This window comes from Dendropsophus ebraccatus, chromosome 2 (assembly GCF_027789765.1).
Source record: "Dendropsophus ebraccatus isolate aDenEbr1 chromosome 2, aDenEbr1.pat, whole genome shotgun sequence".
Classification (NCBI taxonomy): Eukaryota; Metazoa; Chordata; class Amphibia; order Anura; family Hylidae; genus Dendropsophus; species Dendropsophus ebraccatus.
In genome coordinates, this window is record NC_091455.1 from 43,153,710 (window position 1) to 43,181,110 (window position 27,401).

The 27,401-nt window shown below is 42.3% G+C and overlaps 1 protein-coding gene across 2 annotated transcripts in view; it reads right to left on the reverse strand.

Moving 5' to 3' along the window:
* Positions 1 to 9,760: 9,760 nt before the first annotated feature.
* The window catches only part of STMN2 (stathmin 2), a 34,715-nt gene continuing 17,074 nt past the window's right edge, over positions 9,761 to 27,401 (reverse strand). The window contains exons 2-5 of one of the 2 annotated variants that reach the window (XM_069959950.1): positions 17,245 to 17,340; positions 14,729 to 14,901; positions 12,950 to 13,141; positions 9,761 to 11,003 (exon numbers count right to left, since the gene is read on the reverse strand). In XM_069959950.1, the coding sequence (XP_069816051.1) occupies positions 10,944 to 11,003; positions 12,950 to 13,141; positions 14,729 to 14,901; positions 17,245 to 17,340 (521 nt within the window). In that variant the 3' untranslated portion in view covers positions 9,761 to 10,943. Of the gene's footprint in view, positions 11,004 to 12,949; positions 13,142 to 14,728; positions 14,902 to 16,614; positions 16,693 to 17,244; positions 17,341 to 27,401 lie in introns of those variants that run through there. The other variant, XM_069959951.1, reaches the window with a different exon arrangement.

A 27,401-nucleotide genomic window follows, 5' to 3' on the forward strand; every position in this document is an offset into this window, starting at 1 on the left:
ACTTTTTGATTGCTTTTTATTACATTTTTTCTGGATTTGATGCGACCAAAAATGCGCAATTTTGCACTTTGGAATTTTTTGGCGCTGACACCATATACCGTGCGAGATCAGGAAGGAAATAAATTAATAGTTCGGGCGATTACGTGCGCGGCGATACCAAATATGTTTATTTATTTGTTTATTTAATAATTTATATTTATAAAATGGGAAAAGGGGGTGGATTTGGACTTTTATTAGGGGAGGGGATTTTTTATTAATAAAAACACTTTTTTACTTTTTTTTTTACATAAACTAGAAGCCCCCCTGGGGGACTTGTATATACACAGCAATGATCCATCATATCGGTGATAGATTGCTATGGCCTGCTGCAGGCCACAGCAATCTATTGCCGAGCCGGGATCAGCGTCATTGCAACGCTGAGGCCGGGGCCCGCCAGAAGAACGGATAACCCCCCCGCGATTGTATCGCAGGGGGGTGATCCGTCCCACTAGACACCAGGGATGTTGTGCATAAAGCACTTCAATGCAGCTGTCAGGTTTGAAAGCTGCATTGAAGTGCTTAATTAGCTGGCGCGGCAACGGGACCCGCGCCGGCTAATAGAGGCACTTCCCGAGCGGTGCCATTCAGAGCGGGATCCCGGTGGGACACCGCTCTGAAAACCCCCCCCCGCGGCACCATGACGTACCAGGTACGTCATGGGTCGCTAAGGGGTTAAAGGGACCCAGGTCGCTCTTAAAGGTACCCAGGTCGCTTTTAAAGGGACCCAGGTAACTCTTAAAGGAGCCCAGATCGCTCTTAAAGGGACCCAAGTTGCTCTTAAAGGGACGGAATCCATGTCGCTCTTAAAGGGACCCAAGTCGCTCTTTAAGAGACCTAGGTCGCTCTTAAAGTGACCCAGGTGGCTCTTAAAGGTACCCAGGTCGCTCTTAAAGGGGCCCAGGTCGCTCTTAAAGGGATGGGAGCCATGTCGCTCTTAAAGGGACCCAGGTCACTCTTAAAGGGACGGGACCCATGTCGCTCTTAAAGGGACCCATGTCGCTCTTAAAGGGATGGGGCCCAGGTCGCTCTTAAAGGGACCCAAGCTGCTCTTAAAGAAACCCAAGCCGCTCTTAAAGGGACCCAGGTCGCTCTTAAAGGGACGGGAGCCATGCCACCCTTAAAGGGACCCAGGTCACTCTTAAAGGGACCCAAGTCGCTCTTAAAGGGACAGGATCCATGTTGATCTTAAAGGGACCCATGTTGCTCTTAAAGGGACCCAGGTCGCTCTTAATGGGACCAAGATCGCTCTTAAAGGGACCTAGGTCGCTCTTAAAGGGACCCAGGTCGCTCTTAAAGGGACCCCGGTTGCTCTTAAAGGGACCTAGGTTGCTCTTAAAGGCACCCAGGTCGCTCTTAAAGGGGCCCAGGTCGCTCTTAAAGGGATGGGAGCCATGTTGCTCTTAAAGGGACCAAGATCGCTCTTAAAGGGACCTAGGTCGCTCTTAAAGGCACCCAGGTCGCTCTTAAAGGGGCCCAGGTCACTCTTAAAGGAATGGGAGCAATGTCGCTCTTAAAGGGACCCAGGTCACTCTTAAAGGGACCAAAGTCGCTCTTAAAGGGATGGGATCCAAGTCACTCATAAAGGTACGGGACCCATGTCGCTCTTAAAGGGGCGGGACCCAGGTTGCTCTTAAAGGGACAGGATCCATGTTGCTCTTAAAGGGACCCCGGTTGCTCTTAAAGGGACCTAGGTCACTCTTAAAGGGACCCAGGTCGCTCTTAAAGGGACCCAGGTCGCTCTTAAAGGGACCCAGGTCGCTCTTAAAGGGGCCCAGGTCGCTCTTAAAGGGACCCAGGTCGCTCTTAAAGGGACAGGACCCATGTCGCTCTTAAAGAGATGGGACCCAGGGTTAGAGTTTCTCTTAAAAGGAAGTCACTGGTAAAGGGGCGCTCTTGAAGTCACTGGTAAAGGGGCGCTCTGGAAGTCACTGGTAAAGGGGTGCTCTGCAAGTCACTGGGAAAGGGGCGCTCTGGAAGTCACTGGTAAAGGGGCACTCTGGAAGTCACTGGTAAAGGGGCGCTCTGGAAGTCACTGGTAAAAGGGCGCTCTGGAAGTCACTGGTAAAGGGGCATTCTGGAAGTCACTGGTAAAGGGGCACTCTGGAAGTCACCGGAAAAGGGGCGCTCTGGAAGTCACCGGTAAAGGGGCGCTCTGGAAGTCACCGGTAAAGGGGCGCCCTGGAACTCTCTGGGAAAGGGGCGCTCTGGAAGTCACTGGGAAAGGGGCGCTCTTGAAGTCACTGGTAAAGGGGCGCTCTGGAAGTCACTGGTAAAGGGGTGCTCTGGAAGTCACTGGGAAAGGGGTGCTCTGGAAGTCACTGGTAAAGGGGCACTCTGGAAGTCACTGGTAAAGGGGTGCTCTTTTCAAGCACTATGTATTTCCCTGGAAATGCAAATCTAGTTCTAACATGTAATCTTTATTTATTCAGTAATACATTAAAACATATGGCTAGTGAGTAAAAATACCAGCAGTATGTCATCTTAAACATGACTAAGAGCACATGCTATGTGAGAGGTGTTGGCTTTTTTACTCTATAGCAGTATGGTTTTTTTAATGTATTAATAGAAAAATAAAAGTTATAGTGTATGATTCTTATGGGCACTAGAGCATAGTCGTCTCTGCATATCACTAAGAGAACTCGCCCATCTACCCACGATCGTTATAAGCACCCTCAGGTCAGATGACTATACAGGGACTATGTTGTTCAAAAGCGTAACTATTAATACATGAGCAGCAACAATAAGATGGATAGTAATGGGACCCAATCTTTGACCATGGTGGAGATGGTAAATAAACACCCTCTTTGTGTTAACAGGAGGCAATTTATGTCAGTAAATTATATAGATTTGTCATTTATGTGTATGAAAAAATCTCCAGTCTTCCAGTACTTATCAGCTGCTGTATGCCCTGCAGAAAATGGTGTATTCTTTCCAGTCTGACACAGTGCTCTCTGCTGCCACCTCTGTCCAAGACAGGAACTGTCCAGAGAAGTTGCAAATAAACCATTCCTGCTCTTCCCTCAGAATAGTGTAAACCTTCAAATGAATACGTCAGTGTAATAGGTCAGTATAACATGCAATAAAGTAAAGGACTCTTTTTTTTGTACTTCTATAGACTGCACAGTGGTTCCCCATTATATGGCCGAAAGACTGCTATGTAGTTTTCTTCACTCCCCGGTATTAAAAAAACACTGCCTGAGGGTCCTAACAATAAGCAGCCGAGACTTATTTAGCCGCTAGTGTAACACAGAATAACAAAGATATTACTGCTTCCTTACAGCGAGAGTGTACCACAGGGTCCTTATTATCAGAGGACCAGGCAGAAAATCTTCTCTGTGTGACACCAACAGTAACAACAAGGTAAGAAGAATAAAATGCATTAGGAGAAAGGAAACATGAATGTAGTCACCTTCAGCAGTTGTCTGGTTTCAAGCCACTGTATAAGAGAGCTGCATGGTGATCAATTCCCTAATATATTGTAGCTTACTTTAAAATCCAACATGAAAGGGGTAGTCTGACGCCAGTATAAAAAACAACATGCTGCAGAAGGATATAGCATTACTTGTCTGCCCTGCTGGTTTTGACACTAATATATATATATATATATATATATATATATATATATATATATATATATAATTTATTATTATTATTATTTTTATTTTTTTTGGGGGGGGTGCTAAGTTCTGCACTTCCTGTCTGTAATTCCTGCTCAGTACTACAATTCCCAAAATGCACTGGTTTCCCTTATTCTCATTTCACTGCTAGTGAGGTTGCAGCACTTGCTGCATTCACCCCCTCTCAGTTTTTTCTGTAGCATCATTTACCACCGGGAGATGTTGGTGTAGGCTGGAGGGGCTGGTCAGAAAAGAAGCGGAGGGGGCAAGACAGAGAATGATAGAGCATTCTCTACAGAGAGAGGGAGGAGCTGGAGACAATACACATTTTATAGTTCTTATACAGTGGTACCTCTGTTCTCAAACTTAATTTGTTCAGGAGGGCAGTTTGAAAACCCAACCCATAGGAAATAATGTAAATGTGTTTCATTCGTTCCAGCACCCACCAATAATTAACTATAGTACCCATTTATTACATTGAAAAGTGGCAAGTTTAATTACTAAAGTACAGTACAGAACAGCACTATACTCTATAGAATAGAGATGAGCGAACCGGGTTGGGGTTCGAGTCGATCCGAACCCGAACGTTGGGTATTTGATTAGCTGGGGCTGCTGAACTTGGATAAAGCTCTAAGGTTGTCTGGAAAACATGGATACAGCCAATGACTATATCCATGATTTCCACATAGCCTTAGGGCTTTATCCAACTCCAGCAGCCACCGCTAATCAAATGCCGAAAGTTCGGGTTCGGATGGACTCGAGCATGCTCCAGGTTCGCTCATCTCTAGTATAGAACGTTTAAAACAAGAAGTAATATATCTTGGGGGTGATACTGAGCCTTTCCTGATATCTCTTGCATATTAGCATTAGAATAGACATCAGATTTGGGGACAGCGGTAACATTTTTTTATTACTACCTGTGACTTTCATAGGAATCATTCCAGAGTGTAATGGGATCAATTCCACTAATAACAGTACATTAGGCATTTGCTTACAATACAATACCCTAATGCAGTATTTAAAGGGAATCTGTCAGCAGCTTTTACCTTGTAGAGCCGCAGGCAGGAGGATGTAGGTCATTTAACAGGAATATATCACCTAGATTTTTTTTGGTACTGACTAACGCCATATACTGAAACATGTTTTTTTCCCCCAAATAAGTGTCTATTTTCTGATTATTATGATTTGTTTAGTATTATGAGTGCTGCCATCAAACCTGAGCTATTTTAAACAGCAACATGCTTTAGGGCAAGCCCCATCGACCATAGGCCACAGTAGAAAGGACCTGTCCTATTGGCTTTTTTTAGGGGTCATTCTACAGGGAGGAGCATGCTGAGTTGGAGCAGCAGCTATTGTGTGTATCTATGTTCTCTATATACTGGTGTCATCTGTCACTGTACTCCTGCCTGTGATGGTAAGGAGGACACTGCTGGGAAATGATCTGTACAGAACAAGAAGTCTCAGTTTTAGATCTTGTGGCCAGAATGGAAACTGCTAGATTTCTGGATTTTTTAAATATATGCATACCTGATGAGTGACAGGTCACAAGCAGGGAGAGCTATCAATCATCAAGCAGGAGGCGTGCTTGCAGCAGGATAGCAGAGAAGTACAGGGATGACTTACAGCTGTCGTATAACACCCCAATGACTCCAAGATGTTCATTGACAGTAAACACAGGCAAATATCTAAAAACACAAAGATATTAAATGACCTACATCAGGGGTCCGAAAGCGGACCACGGAGGCCAGCTGTCTGGACCCCTGCAGCAGCTCAGTATACCTGTATACTGAGCTGCGCTGTTCCCCTTGGCACAGTAACTATGAGCGCTCGTAACGTGCGCTCATAGTTACCATGCAGGAGCAGCATTGACAGAGAGGAAGCCATCGGCTCCCTCACTGTCAGTCACTCATGTAGCCGCAGTGGTCACAAGAAGCCGCTCTATCCTGTCTCGGGTTTTGGCACTCGAGTGACGTCACTGGAGCGCCGGCGCCAGGTCAAGGGGAGAGCGGCCTCTTGTGACTGCTGCTGTGCGGCCACAAGAGGGGAAGAGAAGAGGAGACGCCCAGACCCAGGTGAGTATAAGTGTTTGTTTTTTTTTGATATATGCTATATGGGAGGGGAAGAACAGGGAGGCTATATAACTGGGGAAGCACACAGCAGAGGTGCTATATACAACTGGGGGAGCACAGGGGGACTATATATTACTGAGGGAGCACTGGGGGTCTATATACTACTGGGGGAGTACAGGGGGACTATATACCACTGGGGGACCACTGGGGGCTATATACTACTGGGGGAGTACAGGGGGACTATATATTACTGGGGGAGCACAGGGGGACTATACAGCACTGGGGGGCTATATACTACTGGGGGAGTACAGGAGGACTATATATTACTGGGGGAGCGCACAGGGGGGCTATGTACTAATTGGGAGCACAAAGCGAGGGTCTATATACTATTGGGGGAGCACACAGGGGAGCTATAAACTACTGGGGAGCACAAAGCTGGGGTCTATATACTACTGGGGGAGCACACAGCGGGGGGCTATAGACTACAAGTGAGCACAAAGCGGGGGTTTATATACTACTGGGGAACACACAAGGGGGCTATATGAGCGGGGGATCACACAGGGGGTCTATTTACTACTGGGGAGCACAAAGTGAGGGTCTACATACTACTGGGAAAGCACACAGGGGGGCTATATACTACAGGGGAGTGCACTGGTGGTCTATATACTACAGGGGAGTGAACAGGGGTCTATATACTACTGGGGGAGAGCACAGGGGTCTATATACTACTGGGGGAGCAACAGGGGGGCTATATACTACTGGGAGAGCGCAACACATTTACTAATGATGTTCAGCTCGTACCTTCACCTGACAATAGACCCCAGTAAGTGGACCTTCACTAAAAGTTGTTTAGTACCCCTGACCTACATTATCCATTTACTTGGTAAAATATGCTGACAGATTACCTTTAAAATGTAAATCCTGACAGACTAGGCTTAATGCTGAAGGTGCTTAAAACATTCTTTTAATGCCTTTTTATGCTATTCCTTTGATCAGTAAATTAGGTAGGCAGTGTACTGTAGCTGATACAGTATATGTCTTGCTGAAAAAGTAATAGGTTCCTTGGGGCTTTCCCACCATGACGAGAAGTATTGCAGAAAGTGCATGTGTATTGTGTGAGCGATGAGACAGGGTATATTGGGGAGATAACCAGGAAAAAGCGAGATGTTGCCTGACACTTCTGGTTGCAGGACTGGGATTATCTCATAGAAAAGGACATGAAATGATCTTATTCTACACAGGATTGGGATTTCAAAAGAATCATAGAGGTTGGTGGCAGAAAAGACTGGGCATACCTACAAGGGTCTGCTCATTCTATTGTGTGGATATATGGGGGGAGATTTATCAAACATGGTGCCCCCTAGCAACCAATCAGATTCCACCTTTCATTTCCCAAAGGATCTGTGAGGAATAAAAAGTGGAATCGAGCCAGTTCTGCTTTACACCATGATATATCTCCCCCATATTCCCCATATAATGACAATTCTGAAACTCAACTTGCATTTACTGCAAAAGTAAGCACTTCCTAGGTATTTCCTATAAGATTCTCCACAGGCCGTTTTTTTCTCCTGTAGACAATGTTATGTGAAAACCCTATGAATCTGTATTTACTAAATGCATCTGTGTTTAGGATCTTCAGGGATCGGAGCTTTGTTCTTAAAGATGGAGGTGCCTTTTGGTTTAAAATATGATAAGTAAGTCTGTTTTTGTATTGTTTTAACATAAATTACCATATACTTATACATTTAAAAAAATGGACAACTGAGTGTTCCCGTTTGTTCCCTTCTTGTTAATTGGGTGTGTCTCTACGCAATTTGGCAACATTATCACTGATTGGACAGTGGGAGTGGCTGCCTTTATCTTGATTGTGCACTCAACTCATATTATCCATCTTTAATAACAGTAGAGTATAGCTAGATTCCATATGTTCTAAATGTAGTGGCTCAGCAACAGGGGAGACAATTCTATTATACAGTGTCCATATTAGGACATTATTAGAGTCAGAGTGAAGAATCATTTTTACACAAGTCTGACACCTGATCCCTGATTAGGACATAGCCAAGAGTATTGACAACTAACTTTTGATAACTGACTTCTGATAATTGACTTCTGACTTAGACTACTGACTTTTACTGCTGACTACTGACTTTGACTTCTAACTTTGACTGCTGACTTCTGACTTTGTCTTCTAACTTTGACTACTGACTTCTGACTACTGACTTTGACTTCTGACTTTGACTACTGACTTTGACTTCTGACTTTGACTACTGACTGCTGACTTCTGACTTTGACTACTGACTGCTGACTTCTGACTTTGACTACTGACTGCTGACTTCTGACTTTGACTTCTAACTTTGACTACTGACTTCTGACTTTGTCTTCTAATTTGACTACTGACTTCTGACTACTGACTTTGACTTCTGACTTTGACCTCTGACATTGACTACTGACTTTGACTGTTGACTACTGACTTCTGACTTTGACTACTGACTTCTGACTATTGACACCAATTGACATTGACAACTGACTTTTGACTCCTGACTACACTTATTATACTTGACTTCTGATCAAATATTGTGTGATATCTGATCTCTGAAATGTCAGTAGTTAGGTATTACAAGTCCCTATTCAGTTTGAGTTTGGTTTTTACTTCAATTGCCAGGCAGCCCCTAGCTTGCAGTATTCAGGTAACAAAATGAAGTGATATCTGATCCCTGACTTTTCATCAGTGAGAAGTCCTGTCTCACTTGTTCTCTCACTTGTTCATTGCATAGAGCTGAGTTTTGAAACACTGTATTTGCTTCAGTTTTGCAAATAGCTGACCTATTGCTGACCTGGAGCAGAAGCACTGACTGAATGTGTGGAGCCCTGAAGCTTCCCTGCATGAAAAATAAGAATATGTGCAGAGCCGTTTTACAGCAGTTTCAGACTGGGGAATGCACAGGGGCCGGTCGCAATTATTGCATACTAGAGCTCAGTGCATACTGACACCACTGTTCTGTCTGCAGCTGCGGGGATGACACTGCCAGGGATGGGAAATGTGCGGCTGGACCTGCTGCTCCACAGCTGGATGCTGCTGGCTGGAGGTAGAAAATGTTGCTCATCACTTAGTTTTAAAGTCAATCACTGCGACCGGCGCCTTGTGCGGTTTCTAGTCTCCCATGGCGGTAAAAAGGCCCTACACATTCAGTTAGTGCTTCTGTTTCTGGTCAGCAATAGGTCAGCTATTTGCGAACCTGAAAAAAATACAGTGTTTCAAAACTCAGCTCTGTGTGCAAAGAACAAGTGAGACAGGACTTCTCATTTATGACAAGTCAGAAATCAGATATCACTTTATTTTGTTACCTGAATACTGCAAACAAGGGGCTGCCTAGAAATTGAAGTGAAACTCAAACTGAATAGGTACTTGTAATGCCTAACCACTGACATCTCAGAGATCAGATATTACACATTGTTTGATTAGAAGTCAGGTATAAGTAGTCAGGAGTCAAAAGTCAGCTGTCCGGAGTCAATGGTCATAAGTCAATAGTCAGAGATCAGTAGTCAAAGTCAATAGTCAAAGTCAGTAGAAGTCAGTAGTCAAAGTCAGAAGTCAAAGACAGTAGTCAAAGTCAGAAGTAAAAGACAGTAAGCAAAGTCAGTAATCAAGTCAGAAGTCAAAGTCAAAAATCAATAGTTAGTAATCTAAGTCAGAAGTCAGTAATCAAAGACAGAAGTAAGCAGTCAAAGTCAATAATCAGATATTACTTCATTTTGTTACCTAAATACTGCAAGCTAGGGGCTGCCTAGCAATTGAAGTGAAAGTGAAACTCAAACTGAATAGGGACTTGTAATACCTAACTACTGACATTCCAGGGATCCGATATCCCACATTATTTGTGAAACTCAAACTGAATAGGGACTTTCTCAATTTTACAGGGAGAATAACAGAGTAACTACACAACACAGATTCCTGAATGAGAAATACACCAGACGTTTCAGAAATTTTCTTCCAATAAAAAGAGACCAGCCATATATAAGTTCTCAGAACCCCAGTTCTTTATTAACCACAGCTTGCTCACAATAACATACAGGAAATAGCACTAATGAAGAGTAGAATATGCAGGCAGCAACTTCCATGGGGCAGGAACAATTTCAAAATCGCAACTATGTTTGACACTTGGTGGCTGTTAGGCAATTCCACACTTGGCACGTGCACCCTGTCTAAGGATCCCTGTAGAATTACTGATAACATATTCAGGAATTATTTAAGCTAGGAACCTCTCCTATTGCTGAACCAATGGTAAAGTTCTCCAAGTTCAATAATAATCTTACAGGCTCCATACAGAATGATGTTGTACAAAGTAGTCCTCATTGACGGTTGCAGTATAGCAGGAGGGTACAGGGAGCTAAGGCTGGGAGAACTAGGACCATGTTTGCATATGATAGGGTCCTTGTGCAAATCTGTTGCTTAGTTGTCTTACTCTATCTCTACAAGTGTTTGTTAACAGACCCTATGTGCCTCTCATATATAGTGTAATTCACCAAAAACAGTGACATCTATTCCCCAGGTGTTACGAACTATCAAACTAATGGAATAGCAGTTTAGCCTACACCGGAAATCACTGTAAACATCTTACCATGACACACAAGGAAGGAGCAGTTCAGGTTTTCGGACGATAAGAATCTCTCTGGACACTGACATGTAATAACATCATTGTACTTGGGTTATAAAGACTGAATTAACAAAGTGGAAAGCTTACAAAATATCCAGTATGGCTGAGTGATGGCGGGCCTCACCCCCACCACCGGCCTAGTGAGTACTTGTATGGTTATGCACCAAAAAAGAAAGGTCGGCAGGGAATGAAATTAGACATGGGTATTTTGGAAAGATTCCGTAAATTCGTTTTTTTCGAAGAAACAGACGACACCTAAAGCCTGTTACAGGACATGTAAGATTATGAAATAACTTGCATAATGCAATACTTGTAATTTTTTAACAAAAATGTAAGTATTTACAAAATAAGACCCACATTTTTTTTAATTTTTTTTAAACATGAAGCAAATCATTCTGCAAAGAGACCACATTTTTTTTTAGTTTTTTTTTCTTATTTTTTTTTTGTTCATCATGAGTTCTTGTCATTTTTTTTCTTTTGATTTTGTGATGTCATACATATTCCATATTGTTTTCGCATGATCCGTAAATATAGGCAAATCAGTGACTAGTGTTGGTATGTTTTCAGCCTGACAGCTCTTCCTGGAGTTCCTTGTTCCTACGGACCTCGGCAGCATGCCTCTCCTGTAACGCAAAAGAAAGACCTCTTATGATGTGACATATGTTTCTGACAAGATGGGTTAACTTGTTACTGTTCATCAGAAGAATGAACGTTTCGGTATGTCAGTATGGGAACTTTTAGTCAAGATCCAGGTAAAATTCTAGTATAAATGGTGCCCTTGTGGCAGCCTCATGGGTGTATATAACAGCAATGGCATAGCTACCATGAAGGCAGACCACGCAACTGCTATGGGGCCTGGGCCCCAACGAAGCGGCATCTGCCTCTATGGTATGCCACCTTCAGATAGAAGCAGCACCACCACCTTTCACGCCTGAAGGTGACAGCACAACCCCCCTGGATCGCAACACCTAGGATATCCCCCAATACTCACCTTGCTGGTGCAGCCTCTCTGCTGCTATAGCACAGTGGCGGGCCAAGTGAGTATTGGAGGGGGAACGATTGTCGTGCCACTGACAGCACCCTCCCCCCTAGACAGCCTAAGGGGGGTGCATACAGGATTCATGGGGCCCTGTACAGTTTTTTTTTTTTGCTATAGGGCCCCGTGAATCCTAGCATAGCAGCAACCAATCTGGAGAGAGGAAGCCCCGATCAATTCTGCTATATGCTTAAAGGGGTTTTCTGGGACATCAAGGAGTTGTCCAGTGAATTCATTATAGAACTAAATGTATACAGCAAAACAAAAACTGTGTACTAACCTGCCTTGATTCCCCATTGCTGTAGTTTTTAACTAGCCCAGTGCCATTGCACAGCGTTTCCTGGTCTTAGATTGACCCAATCAGTGGCTGAGGTGGGTCACAACTGTGGCAACTGACTGAGCAGGAAATGACCAAGACCAGGAAGTGCTGCACAGCAGGACCAGGCACTTTTAGAATGGCAGCAGTGTGGCATCAAAGCAGGTTAGTACACATTTTTGTGTAATATACAGGCCAGCATATGATTTGCTTTCCCTATCGCCTGGCTGCACTGGTGACTTATTTTGATACTGTCAGAAATCACTACCCCTAAATCCTTCTCTTATAAAATCTTCACTAACACAGAACTGGCAGTATAATACTTTGATAATTATTCCTTTTACCCAACTGCATTATTTTATATTTGGAAATGATGAACTGCAGTTTCTAATGTTTTGACCAATTATCTAGTAATGCTTAATAATTCTCTATGTTACAGGACTATCAGCCCTATTGCACACTTGTATGATCGGCAAATCTACAAACCTTACCTACCTTCTCCTATGTCATTTATAAATATATTAAAAAGAACCCAGAACAGCCCCTTGTGGCCACCACTTGTAACCAGCCTTTGTTCAGAATACACACCATTAAAAGATACCTATCACTTGATGACCTCGGCAGAATCCTCTGACCCAAGCTGTGGTACGGAACTTCTGGAATTGCCATAGATTGCATTTTAAGGCTGTTACAATGCAGTCTATGGCACTTCCCAGAGTTCCATACGATGGCTGAGTCAGAAGAGGACCGTCCACCTGCAGGATTTTTTTGGAGGAGGATCAGGAGGATCCTGCTGTGGTCACCAAGTGATTGGTACCCTTAACCATCTGATATCTGTCCTTAAGTTAACTTCTAATCCACTGAACTATCCAGGAATTAACTTCTTCATCAGCTATTTTTGGGGAACTGTATGAAAAGCTTTACTGAAGTCCAGATTGGCCGTATTCACGGCACCACCTTCATCCAGCATTTTTGACACATAGTCAAAGAAATCAATGAGTCGGCCATGATCTGCCCCCAGTAAAGCAATGCAGTAGCACTATGGCCTTGGTGCCTGTAGAGGTCCAAAGACCCTTTGCCACATACATAAGGAAACACCAGTATTATAAATGTTTGTTGGTTGGGGCACCTATTGCTCCGAATTTGCCCTTCCAGTTTTGCCTCTCCTTTGATTGTATTTTTTGCTGCAATACACTTTACCGCCACATAGTCCTTACCTTCTCTTGAAGACGTTCCATAACAGAAGCTAAATAGGCTTCACGGTTTTCTTTAATCTGTTCCATTTTAAGTATCAGTTTTTCCTCTGCCATTCGGCTGAAGTTATTGTTTTCCTCCAGAGCCTTTTGGAGAACTTCCCTTTCATGCTCTCGTTTCTCTGCCAATTGCTTCAGGATTTGGGCTTCCTGAATCTGCAGAACAAAACACAATGTGGCTGTAAGTAAAGAGTGACCATGTTTCTCAGTATTATTAATTTTCAAACCAGAATACACCTCACAGCAAAAGATGTGGGCCCGCTGTTCTACCTAAATGGTTGGACTTTGGACCATGCTCAGGAGCGGAGTCTAAGTACCCTATAGCTTTTTTCCTTTTATCCAGCTCCAGAATGTGGATGCTAGGAATCAAGGCTAGTGATGAGGGAACATCCGGATGTTCGGTTCGGATCCCAAACACGATCGTAAAAAAATGATTGAGATTGGTTCGTGTTTGCCGAACATTCACAAACAAATAACAAACGTACAGTAGAAGTGTACGTTTTGGTCTACACACATGCATACAGATTATCAGATGCAAAGCGTAAATTATGCAGTTGCAGACGTTTCGGTCCAGAGTCACACACATATGTACAGGCTATCAGGTACAAAGCTTAAATTGCGCAGTTGCGTACATTTTGATTGGCGAACACAAACAATTAGCATCATGTTTGTACAAACATTTACAAACGTAGTAGATGGCCAAGTTGACCAGAACTTGGCCAGGTGTGGGTAATAGATGGCCAAGTTGACCAGAAGAGAAGGAGGCAGACAAGGCAAGTCAGGATCCAGGTGTAGGTCAGGGGCAGATTGCAAGACAGCATAATCAGTAACAGGTAAACGAGTCAACGAAGATGGCAAAGGTTCATAGTCAGCTATCTGGGTCTGTATGGTACACAGGGGGTCAGGCAAAGTGGAGTCAGTAGCAGTAGGCACAGGTGACACACATATATGAGAATCAGGAATTTTGTACATCTTCGCTATGGACACAAAATTTGGTGATGAGCAAACTTGCATAATGTTCAGGTTCAGCCAAACCCACATGCTCGGCATTAGACTCCCAGTGGCTGAACGAGCTGGATGCCGCCCTAAAGGCCCTATTCCACCAACAGATCTGACGACTATACGATTATCTGCCAAAGATTTGAAGCTAAACCCAGGAACAGACTATAAACAGAGAACAGGTCATAAAGGAAAGACTGGATTTCTCCTCTTTTCAAATCCACTCCGGGGTTTGGCTTCAAATCTTTGAAAATAATCTGTCGTCAGATCTGTTGGTGGAATAGGGCCTTAAGGAGTTGTTAAAAAAAATGTATAGGCTGTTTCCATGTTTTTCGGTAGACCTGGGGCGTCATCCAACTTCTTCACCCATCAGAATTCAAATGTCAAGTTCGCTCATCACTAGTGGTGACATGCCTAAAAAGGTGATACTGGAAGATGACTAGCTGGAGATGAATTTTGGAGTACCCACGCCGGCACTTTAAGAGGCCAACAACATGCATGCCCACTGGGCCGATCTGATATTGCATTAGGGTTCTATGAATTTTTTAACATGTTTTATTGGATTCTTTTCTGATCAAGGTCTTTTATGGTTATAGTGCCAGACCTTCTCAGATAAATAAATAAATTTGTGAAATTGATTGAATTTCTGTCAACTAAACTCTACTCTTCCCAATATATTATATTTCAGGCATATCCTTCTTTAATCCGTGTATAATATAAACCATGCACCTTTCATAGACATACCTTTCTTCTCTCTTCTGCAGCTTCCAGTTTTGCCTGTATCTCTTCTAGGGAAAGATCCTTCTTCTTAGGAGAGGCCAAGGTTCGCGGAGCCTCGGAAACTGGGGATGGCGGCTTTAGTATCAGCTCAAAGGCCTGGCCAGATGCGCGCTTATTAATCTGTTTCACTTCCATATCTGTTCAATAGAGTACATTTTATAGGGATCAGATACTTTAAATAAAGTCACAGTCTTTACAAATTCATTGCAGCTTGTAAGAAGACAAATGACCCTTTACAAGATATCAACTACAAGATTAAGGCTATGTTCACACAATGTTTGGTTTGCATTAATCCTTTTGAACAGCCATTGGGATGCATTTTGATAATTATGGCTGAAAATAATAAGCATGATCACTATTTGCGACTGTAATTATCAAAAGACAGCCATTTTTTTGCATCAAAATGATGGCTATCTAAAAAGATGGCCGCAAAAACAAACAAACAAACAAAAAAAAAAAACATTGTGTGAACATAGCCTATAAGTGGTTCATTTAAAAAAAATAAATAAATTTGGTGATGTGTTTTCTAACTTTTTACCACATTTTACTATCTATATGTAAACTAATTCTTAAATTCCTAAATAAGCTGAAACTCCTGTTCTGTAGAAGAGACTTACAAACACATGTCCTTCTCATCATCTTATACAGGATTAGGCTATGTTCAGACCTTGTAAGAGACCGGCCGGATGATCTTTAGGGCGACAGAGTTCTGATGCGAGCGCATCCGTGTGCGCCCGCATCAGAAGTCCCTACTGCACACTATGGAGCGTGCTCCATAGTATGCACTGACAGGGTTTTCGCTCCATAGTATGCACTGACAGGGTTTTCTGCAACCACTATTCACTGAATAGTGGCCGCAGAAAACTGACATGTCAGTCTTCTACGGCGATGCGAGAGATCCCAGCCGGAGCGTATACTATGTGTATACGCTCCGGCCGGGATTCTATAGAGAGTATATTTTCATATTAATCACGACCGTTGTTGCACTCGGCAACAACGGCTGTACTTTTATGAAAATATACGTTGCGTGAACATGGCCTTACATTGATAGGTGACACCAGTAAATAAGTAAGATAGGATAAGGCCAGTTACAATAAAAGATGCTTACAACTCACTCTTTCCCCCTCTCTGCACAGGTCACACAGCATGTCTAAAACCTTTCCCATATTCGTGAATAGGATTTGTTCCAGACTATTGTTGTCTATATGCATGGGGATAGCGGTAAGGCATATCTCCAAATGCTGTCATACAAGATGTCTGCCCATGTTAGTGTTGTACAAAAATTAATTTAAAAAGTAACCACAAAATAAAATTAGATTAGAAAAACCGAACATGTTTTAGTATTTGGCTGTAATCTACATAAGGTGAAAAAGCTTAAGCTGCCCGTCTGGCTAATTTCCCTAATGAATAATTATTTGCTGTCACTGTTTACTAAGCAGCTCTAATATGTGTGGGATTCACACCAGTTTCCATCAGCAGATTTCCCTGCCCCTATGGACATATGTGTCACTTCCATCCACTACTCCTGGAGGTGTATATTAGGAGACGCTAATAGCGCTTTTTAGCATCAAAATATCCACAAAGTATATATATTTAGTGGAGACATTTAAGCCATGTTTACTAAATATTTCTAGATGTAAAGCGGTGGACAGTGTCACCTAGGCGGGGCTTCATGACAGTTGGGCTTCTCCCTCCAGCCAGGAGATGGGGCCCAACTGCTGTGAAGCCCTGCCCAGTTTACACTGTTAACCAATGAATGAAAGAGACTCTGTAAGCAGGTTTATGCTGTCCTATTATGCTGTACCATAAACTAGTGAAAGAGAAGCTGAACAGAGTGATGTATCACTTACATTGTCCTGTGCAGCTGATTCAGAGATATCCTCCTGAATAACATGGACAATAAGTAGTCCTTTCCATTATGTGCGTGAGCCCAGTAGTCCTGGATATTCATGAGAAGCAGAAAACTCCGCCCACCAGCTGCATGATTGGCAGTTATCTATCCATCTATCCATGCAGTCAACAGTCAATCAGCAGCTGGAGGGCGGGGGGAGGGGTGTGGCAACAATGATCGGTACTCATACTACTTTGATCAGTATTTTTAGCTTAATCAGGAGTGGAACAGATGCAGATAAAAATTTGCAAGCATCGCTTTGACCGACCCTTCGTCTAACAATTTTGGCTCGGTCTTTTGAGCTACAAATGATTGGTCCTACTTTTCAGTTATTTATAGCTTATCAAAACAGGTAAAACCCTGTATGTGAGCATAGCCTTTTACTGTAAACCTGACACATTCAACTGTATAGTATAAATTTACACTAAGAATAACATGGCCTTTAGCTCCCACCAATGTTAACTAAAGCAATAAGGTAATGGAAGTGCTGTCATCCATATAGAAACATCCAGAGGAGGAGAGGGGGGAGAGGGACTCTAGTTACGACCACCATAAATTTTCCCCATACAGATAGCATGCAGTTACTTACCATCATATGTGTATGTATTGATGTTTCTGGGCTCGGAATGGAAACATGAGCAGATTAGAGAGAGCATAGACAGCTCCTTCATTTTTTCTTTGTAGGCTGAAAAACAAACGAAAATAGATTAAGTCTTTCAAATCCTAATAGCCCAAAATATTGCTTGTGGTATATCTTATATATTACATATACATTTTACTGACTGTTATAAAAATGCTAAATCGCAAAGGGCATAGATCTTTTCATGAGGCTAAGAGAGCAGTATGGCTCCTTAAGAAGACTTGCAATGCTACATGGGAAAAGGGTATGCAAAGTAGCAAAAAGAACTAGCTCTTCAGCGCCACCTACTGGAGGTAAGATTTGATTTAGAACTTGGGAGTGTCTACAGGATCATATTGGGTCACAGGAGTGAGACTCGATGTGATCAGTAACCCACAGTATGGGTCTCTCTTTCAGTGTGGCAGGGTCTTGTTATTCAGGTACTATTACTTTTAAATGACCTTTAAAAGGGTGCTCTGGATTTTTTTTATTATTATTTTAAATCAACTGGTGTCAGAAAGTTATACAGATTTGTAAATTACTTCTATTTAAAAATCTCTGGACTTCCAGTACTTATCTGCTGCTGTATGTCCTGCAGGATGTGGTGTACTCTTTCCAGTTTGACACAGTCCTCTCTGCTGCCACCTCTGTCCGTGTCAGGAACTGTCCAAATCAATAGTAACTCCCCCTAGAAAACCTCTTCTGCTCTGGAAAGTTCCTGACATGGACAGAGGTGGCAGCAGAGATCCCTGTGTCAGACTGGAAAGAATACACCACTTCCTGCAGGACATACAATGGCTGAGAAGTACTGGAAAGCTTGAAAGTTTTTTTAATAGAAGTAACTTACACAAATGTATAACTTTCTGGCACCAGTTGATTTTAATATTTATTGTAATTGTATGTATTTTTTATTGTCGGCCTGTATTTCACTTAAGGAAAAAATGGGACTTTATGAACATGGTCCTATCATGTGCATATATGTATACAGCAGCAGAGTCTTTAAAGCGCCCTTATTACATACAGTACCCTAGTTTTTTTTTTATGCCGCTATGTGTTGTCTCTATAACATTGACTCTGAAACATGGCATCATACACGTACAGCAGAAAAGACCTCAGTGTGCCAGATTAGCCCCTTTCAATTAGTCAGTGGTTGTCGCTTTCCCCAGTGATAGCTTTGAATAGTGTAAGTGCGAAGTCACTAATTCCAGCCGATTAACAATGTATTCTTAACAAAACACGTGTCACAATTAACAGTGCGAGTAACGTGAAATGTATGACAGGAGGTCATACACTGCAACAATAGGTGCCTAGCTACAACATGGAAACATAGCCTAAGAGATGGCAGCGGCGGGGGAGGGGGTTACACCCCCCTTCCTCGTAATGTCTATTCTAAGTTATACAGTATTAGGCTATGTTCACACAACATATATTTTCGTAAAATCACAGCCGTTCTACAACGGCCGTGATTATTACAAAAATATAAGTTCCATTGCTGCCTATGGGATCCTGGCCGGAGCGTATACTCATAGTATACGCTCCGGCCGGGATCTCTCGTGGAGCCGTAAACAACTGACGCAGTACCGTCCGGGATAATCTTTTCGGAGAACGGCCGGTCTCTTACACTATGTGAACATAGCCTAACTCTGTGGAAGAAATATAAAGAAAAGAATCATTATATGCCAGAAACCCCCTCACTAGCCCTGGCTGGCTAGGTAAAGAGCTCTAAAGTTCCTATATGGGAAGGGGTGGGGGGAGTAGACAATGAAATGAATTTAAAAAAGGACATTTCCATAAAATAATGAAAAATTGGGAATCCTGTAATCAGCAGAAACCAACAGGAATATTTCATGCCCTAAATTTAATTGCAATATTGGCTAGGTGAGAAGACAGAAAAAGACTGCATATTAATGACAGCCTGGATTACTTGTTATGATTTAAGCTGCTAGCAGTAGACAGATGGAATACATATTAGTGCAGGATTTGGCAGAGCGCCCTTTTCCTATAATTATCAATCCGAAAACTGCATTGCTCTGTGCTCCATCTGTATGGTAAGCCGTACATGTTACATACTGACAGATTGTTTCATCACTAATTAATCCAATCCCACCAGTCTTCTCGCCGTCTTCTGGACCATTCCAGTTACGGGGTAGAAGAAAAACAAAAATAGCAAATACTTAGATGGACCAGTAGATGGCGCTATCATTACTGCACTTTGACCCACACCTAATAAAGTTGAATAAAAAAAGTTGTAAATGATGGCAGCTTATATATTTGCGCAAGAAGTGTGTGCAGTGACCCAGTACCATATATTATGTGCAGTTAGAGGCAGGGGTAGGGAACCTTTGGCCCTCCAGCTGTTGCAAAACTACAATTCCCATCATAAGGCCAAAGGTTCCCCATCCCTGATCTAAGGCCTCATTCACACAACCGCAAAATTTGTCTGTCTTTGCAGACAAATTGAAATCTTATTGTTTTCTAGGTGCCTATTCATGAATCCGCAATTTTTGTAGATCCACAAAAAAATAAAAAATAAAACACATAAGTGTGGACCGTAATTGCGGTACAGACACATCAATAGAAGTCTATGGGATCTGCATTACCTTAGTACTGCCCATAAAAAAAAAACCTTCTAGTAAAGAGGAAGTTGTCCTCTGGCCTAACCCATTATACCCAAGGGATAGAGCCAGTCAATGCAAGACTTCAGTCTTCCCCTTGATTTTAATTTTTAAAGCGACTCTGTACCCACAATCTGCCCCCCCCCCCCCAAACCACTTGTACCTTCGGATAGCTGCTTTTAATTTCTAATCCAAGATCTGTCCTGGGGTCCGCTCGGCAGGTGATGCAGTTATTGTCCTAAAAAACAACTTTTAAACTTGCAGCCCTGTGTCTAACGGCCGGGCTTAGAGTATCTGTGCCCTAACTTTGCACAACCCCTCCGTCCCTCCTCCCCACCGTCCTTCCTCCCCACCCTCTTCATCATTAGGAATGTCACTGGAACATTTTCTCCTGTCTGAACATTGCACAGGTGCCTTAATGATCCAGCCCATGTTTAGTATTCACAAGCTGACAAATAGGAGACAATCTGCCTGGAACATTCCTAATGATGAGGAGGGCGGGGAGGAGGGACAGAGAGGGTGTGCCAGCCTAATGCATACACAATCTAAGCCCCGGACATTGGGCACGGGGCTGCCAGTTTAAAAGTTGTTTTTTAGGACAATAACTGCATCACCTGCCGAACAGACCCCAGGACAGATCTTGGATTAAAAGCAGCTATCCGAAGGTACAAGCGGTTTTGGGGGGGTCAGATTGTGGGTACAGAGTTACTTTAATATCTAGAATAGGAAGCTCTGTTCAGTAAATGCATATGTTGTATAATCATTAGTCGGTGATCACAGGCAATCCTTCTTCTATATAACTTAGTGAAGATGAGCGTTGCCTTGGGCAAGCGTCTGATACTTTGTACTAAATATATACCTGTGGTTTACAAGTATTTAATAAGAGTGAAGTCAGATGCTAAATAAAGGAATCCCTAAGACATGAACAGTTTTCTCAGTGTGTTATAACATTACAGGGCAGATAAAGGTGATACTGTACTATGTTTATTCTGTATATGCAATATGGTGATGCTTTTAAAAATGTCCTTTAAGGCCTTACGCATACAGCAATGTATGTGTATGGAGCTACATGGAGCCTGCATCTGTATCATGCTACAAAATTTGATGCTAGTAGCTGTCCCAACCAGCCAGGAGGAGCTTAAATGGTGATGTCACAGACTTGCGGATCATTTTGCGGAGCGCTTTGTTGTTCTCAGCAAAATACGGAGGCTACTGCAATTGCGGACTGCATTACTACCAGTCCTTTTTTGTTATGTTGCGGATTGTGGATCTGCAAAAATTGAGGATGTGTGAATTGCAGCATAGGAATTAATAGGTTACAAAGTACTCCATATCTGCGAATCCGCAAATACTGAGAACTTACGCAGACATGTGAATAAGGCCTAAGGGTAACTCAATTCCACTGCATGTGACTGAGCATAACAAGATCTGTTTTTGGCTATGTTCAAACATAGTATTTCTGTCAGTATTTTGGTCAGTCTTTTTTCAGCCGAAAACACAGAAATGATGCAAATCTTTCCATTATAGGTTTTCCCTGTCAGTTCCACTACTAATTTTGGCTACAAATACTGACCACAATACTGATAGAAATAGTGTGTGTGAACATAGCCTAACTGTGCATATCTTTCCATTATAATTCTGACCTGTCAGTTCCACTTCCGATCTTGTTTGCAAAAAGACTGACAGAAATACTACAGTATGTGTGAACATAGCCTAAGGCTGGTGACATACAAAGATATAGTATGATCCTATGTAACATAAATTCATAATAGGACCATATGCATGAGGGCACGCACTGGAGACAGAATTGTTTTGGCAGTGCAGTTGATTGCCTTGTATATAATGGTGCTGCCGCCTGTCACCAGTGTACGCCTAGATCAGGATTATGACAATGTATGCTGCTGCCCACTAAAGATGATAGTTAGCCATAAGAAACAGTTCTTAAAGTCTATCAGAGCTACACTCACCGGCCACTTTATTAGGTACACCTGTCCAACTGCACGTTACCACTTAATTTCTAATCAGCCAATCACATGGCAGCAACTCAGTGCATTTAGGAATGTAGACATGGTCAAGACAATCTCCTGCAGTTCAAACCGAGCATCAGTATGGGGAAGAAAGGTGATTTGAGTGCCTTTGAACGTGGCATGGTTGTTGGTGCCAGAAGGGCTGGTCTGAGTATTTCAGAAACTGCTGATCTACTGGGATTTTCACGCACAACCATTTCTAGGGTTTACAGAGAATGGTCCGAAAAAGAAAAAACATCCAGTGAGCGGCAGTTCTGTGCCTTGTTGATGCCAGAGGTCAGAGGAGAATGGGCAGACTGGTTCGAGCTGATAGAAAGGCAACAGTGACTCAAATAGCCAACCGTTACAACCAAGGTAGGCAGAAGAGCATCTCTGAACGCACAGTACGTCCAACTTTGAGGCAGATGGGCTACAGCAGCAGAAGACCATACCGGGTGTCACTCCTTTCAGCTAAGAACAGGAAACTGAGGCTACAATTTGCACAAGCTTATCGAAATTGGATAGTAGAAGATTGGAAAAACGTTGCCTGGTCTGATGAGTCTCGATTTCTGCTGCGACATTCGGATGGTAGGGTCAGAATTTGGTGTCAACAACATGAAAGCATGGATCCATCCTGCCTTGTATTAACGGTTCAGGCTGGTGGAGGTGGTGTCATGGTGTGGGGAATATTTTCTTGGCACTCTTTGGGCCCCTTGGTACCAATTGAGCATCGTTGCAACGCCACAGCCTACCTGAGTATTGTTGCTGACTATGTCCATCCCTTTATGACCACAATGTACCCAACATCTGATGGCTACTTTCAGCAGGATAATGCGCCATGTCAGAAAGCTAGAATCATCTCAGACTGGTTTCTTGAACAGGACAATGAGTTCACTGTACTCAAATGGCCTCCACAGTCACCAGATCTCAATACAATAGAGCATCTTTGGGATGTGGTGGAACGGGAGATTCGCATCATGGATGTGCAGCCGACAAATCTGCGGCAACTGTGTGATGCCATCATGTCAATATGGACCAAAATCTCTGAGGAAGCTTCCAGCACCTTGTTGTATCTATGCCACGAAGAATTGAGGCAGTTCTGAAGGCAAAAGGGGGTCCAACCCGTTACTAGCATGGTGTACCTAATAAAGTGGCCGGTGAGTGTATATTGTTAATGGGGTACTCCAGAGAAAAAAAGTAGTTTACAAATGACTGACAGCAGCTCCCTGTGTAACTAAATAGAGCTAAAATCATACTCCCCTCCTGCTGGCTGTGCTGTCCTGCTCTGTGGTGAGTCTGTCCAAAAGATGGGTGACATGGAGCAGCATATGACCATGCCCCGCCCCCCAGTGTTCTCCATAGGCATACACAAACTCAGTGGTGGACACTGTGGGGCAGGCATGGTCACATGCCTCTCCATGTCAGCCATCTTATGGACAGAATCACCACAGAGCAGGACAGCACAGCCTGGAGGAGGAGAGTCTAATTTTAGCTCTATGAGGCACACAAGGAGCTGCTTTCAGTATATACAGTGAGTACACTAACTAATACAGTACACTGACCTATTTTATTATAAAGTGGCCAACCTCTTGAAACACATTGGCATTGCCACAAACACCGTGGGAAACCTTGCTGTATTCTTTATGATGTTCCAATAAAAGTTACATCTCAACCTTATGGTGAACACTTCTTTAGGTAATTGCCTTGCTCTGGATCAACGCAGCAGGATAATACCCTGAACTGGATAGACTATGTTACTATGTCGATGTAACTTTACAGGTCCTTGATTCTGGAGGCATCCATCATGTCCATTACACAATGCACAGGTGCTATGAAGCATGGAGTGACCATATCCAGTACTGACCTATAAGGAGCACCCTGATGGTTCTTACATGTTGTATTTCATTACATTTATTTCAGAACAGTATTCTATAAACCCATCAGCAAATATTGAAGGTAATGGATGAATAATGAAGGTACCCTTTGCTGAAATACATTGATATGGCATTTGCTGAAATGAAGAACTCTGAAAGTCAATGAGATTGATATTAACAAATGCCATGTCTATTTACTTTCATTACTGTGCAAAGGCGAGGGCTAATGTAGTCTGTTCAGCTGGGAGATCAGAATTCTTACTGTTTGTAGAGTAGGAGCCCGGTCTCATTGTAATACTTAGAGTTTTATACATCTTCATTCTGCATGACTGAGGTAGGTAAAGGGACAATGCAGAGACTGACATCTTCCTCTTCCTCTTCTTCCTCTTCTGCTGATATACCTAAGGGCCCTATTCCACCGGACGATTATCGTTCAGATTATCGTTAAATCGTTCGACTCTAAACGATAATCGTTCGGTTGAAATGCAGTTAACGATTAACAACCGAACGAGAAATCATTGATCGCTTTATAAGACCTGGACCTATTTTTATCGTTGCTCGTCCGCAAAACATTCGCAAATCCTTTGCATTGAATAAGCCATTGTTTGGTCGTTCGCAATAGATACGAACGCAATAGCGAATAAATAGACGAATAAATAAATAAATGATCGCAATTACGATCATAAGTAACGATTATCGTTCCATGGAAATGACTGAACGTTTTCAGGTCTTTCGCAATAGCGGTCGTTTGAGATCGTTAATCGTTAACGATTATATAAACGATAATCATCCGGTGGAATAGGGCCCTAAGGGTCTATTTACATAGAAAGATTATCTGACAGATTATCTGCCAAAGATTTGAAGCCAAAGCCAGGAATGCATTTAAAAAAAGGGGAGAAATCTGTGGCTTTCCTTTATGACCTGATTTTGGTTTATAGTCAGTTTCTGGCTTTGGCTTCAAATCTTTGGCAGATAATCTGTCAGATAATCTTTCTGTGTAAATGGACCCTTAGTCCTTTGGGGGAAGGCCCATAAAGTATTTTATTATACTCACTATATATATGTATACAGGATGACACTTGTATAGTAGTATTCTTATATACATAAGTAGACAACTAGACTGTTTAAAGGATTATGGGAATCTTATAATATAATTTGGCAACTTGTGTAATAATAAAGCAACTCGCAACATACCACGGGGGGGGGGGGATGGGGGGTCTCCTTCATTCTAACGGATAGGCTGTACGTAATTGATTTCACAGCCTGTCAATATTCCGTCACTTAATATCTTTGAAATACCCCTTTAGAGGGATTAGAAACAAGCTAACCCTTTCCAAATATCCTATTAGGTTATTAAAGGGGTATTCTGCCCAAAGTAAACTTTTGCCCCAGGGGAGAACATAACAACCTATTCTTACCTCGTCTAGGAAGTGAAGGCTCAGCCGAGGATCTGAAGATGACACAGAAGGACATGTTTGTTATGTTCTACCCAGGGGGTGCAACATATTAAAAGTTTACTTTGGGCAGAGTACCCCTTTAAGAATGTAGAATGTAAGAAAGAGAATGGAGCTGCTACAAAAAAAAAGTTCTCTCTCCCAGCGGATCTATCAATAGATCAATAATTTAAATGAGATGGGTGTAATACCTAACTTTTCCTGTAGAGGCGCTGTAGGGAAATTGAATACCTTCTGCTAATTACAACAGTACACAAAAAAACACACAACCCCTTACTAGACATTGATTTGATGCAGTATCATGAAGGGTTATCCAGCAGCCTTATGCATATGATCAGCTTATCTGACAGAATAAGGTGGAAAACCCCTTTAAGTACTGACAAAAAAAAAAGATTTTTATCAGTAAAATAAATAATAGCTTTACTGTCCTAATAATAAAGGTAGCTGATGTAAAGACTCCACGTCCCAGATAACACGCAGAATGGGGGCTGCCAGTAACAGAAGGCTCCAACTAATCCATTGACGTACTTAACACGGTGTGAGCGAACACCTAGAGCTTTCCATATGCTTCCTTCCATTCACAAGGTATATCATCATCTGGTGGAATCTTCCATTATCAGTGCACTGTATACTGTCACTGACTAGTAATGAAATCATATACGTCTTTTGTGCCCCCCTCTTCCCGGTAGCAGAATAAACTGGATTTATGGCTAATTGTCAGGGCGGTTCTTCCCGCATTAACATCTGTGGTGTAAATCCTTTCATGTAGGGAAGAAAATAAACTAAAAGCTTTTAAAGTGGTATCAATTACACACAGTCATTTATAGTAATAAGGTAATGATTAGACTGTATAAAATCACAAAAACAGCAGTTCTATACAGAGGCTTAATGTGGGCTCCAAAAAAATCACAAAAAACAGCAGTTCTATACAGAGGCTTAATATGGGCTCCAAAAAAAAAAAATCACAAAAACAGCAGTTCTATACAGAGGCTTAATGTGGGCTCCCCTCCAAAAAAATCACAAAAACAGCAGTTCTATACAGAGGCTTAATGTGGGCTCCCAAAAAAAATCACAAAAACAGCAGTTCTATACAGAGGCTTAATGTGGGCTCTAAAAAAAAAATCACAAAAAATAGCAGTTCTATACAGAGGCTTAATGTGGGCACAAAATGGAAACCTGTATCAGCCCTCCTCATATTTGGGCCTCCTTGGGTTTTGAGGCACCGTCTGACTGCAACCCCTGCACCACATATAGTTATGCCCCCTGGTTCCATGTATTTATGACATTTGGTGGGTAACTCTGATGACCATGTGACTAACAAGAGATTTTTACTGATACAACCGAACTAGAAATATCTGTCCTGGTTAACTTAAAGGAGAAGTCTGGGGAAATTTTTTTATTATAATATTATATTGCCCCCCAAAAGTTATACACATCACCAATATACACTTATTATGGGAAATGCTTATAAAGTGCTTTTTTTCCGTGCACTTACTACTGCATCAAGGCATCACTTCCTGGATAACGTGGTGATGTCACTTCCTGGATAACATGGTGATGTCACAACCCGACTCCCAGAGCTGTGCGGGCTGTGGCTGCTGGAGAGGATGATGGCAGGGGGACATTGAGGGTTGAGGGACACAGGGCACTGGATTACAGAATGTATTGCAGTGTTTTGTATATATATATATATATATATATATTTTATTTTTTATTTTTTTTTAATAATAACATATGAAATCAGATTACAGGATATACTGCAGTGCTGTGGCTAATAGATCTGCTAATACTTTCTGAATTATACAACATACGTCTTTCCTTATTAGCAGGAAAAGTAGGATCCCGGCTCCTAAGTACCCAGGGAATCACTTTTAGGGCAGGCAGAGTGAGAGAAGACTGCGCCACAATCGCTCAGTTTAACCTAGATATGTCATTTACCAGACTTCATGTTTTATAAGATCTTAAGAACGGAGTTTAGAAAGAATTGCAAAATCTCATTATTTTCCCAAAGTGCTCTTGGTGATACAACATGAATGTGATTATAACTTCCCACCAGGCAGCAGCGAGAGGCCGATGTTATTTCAATGTCTGTGCTCCTGGCCTTACTAATAGAATGAACTTACTGCCACAATAGAAGATGAAGTTAAAATCATCTATCACTTAATCAAATGAAACCTG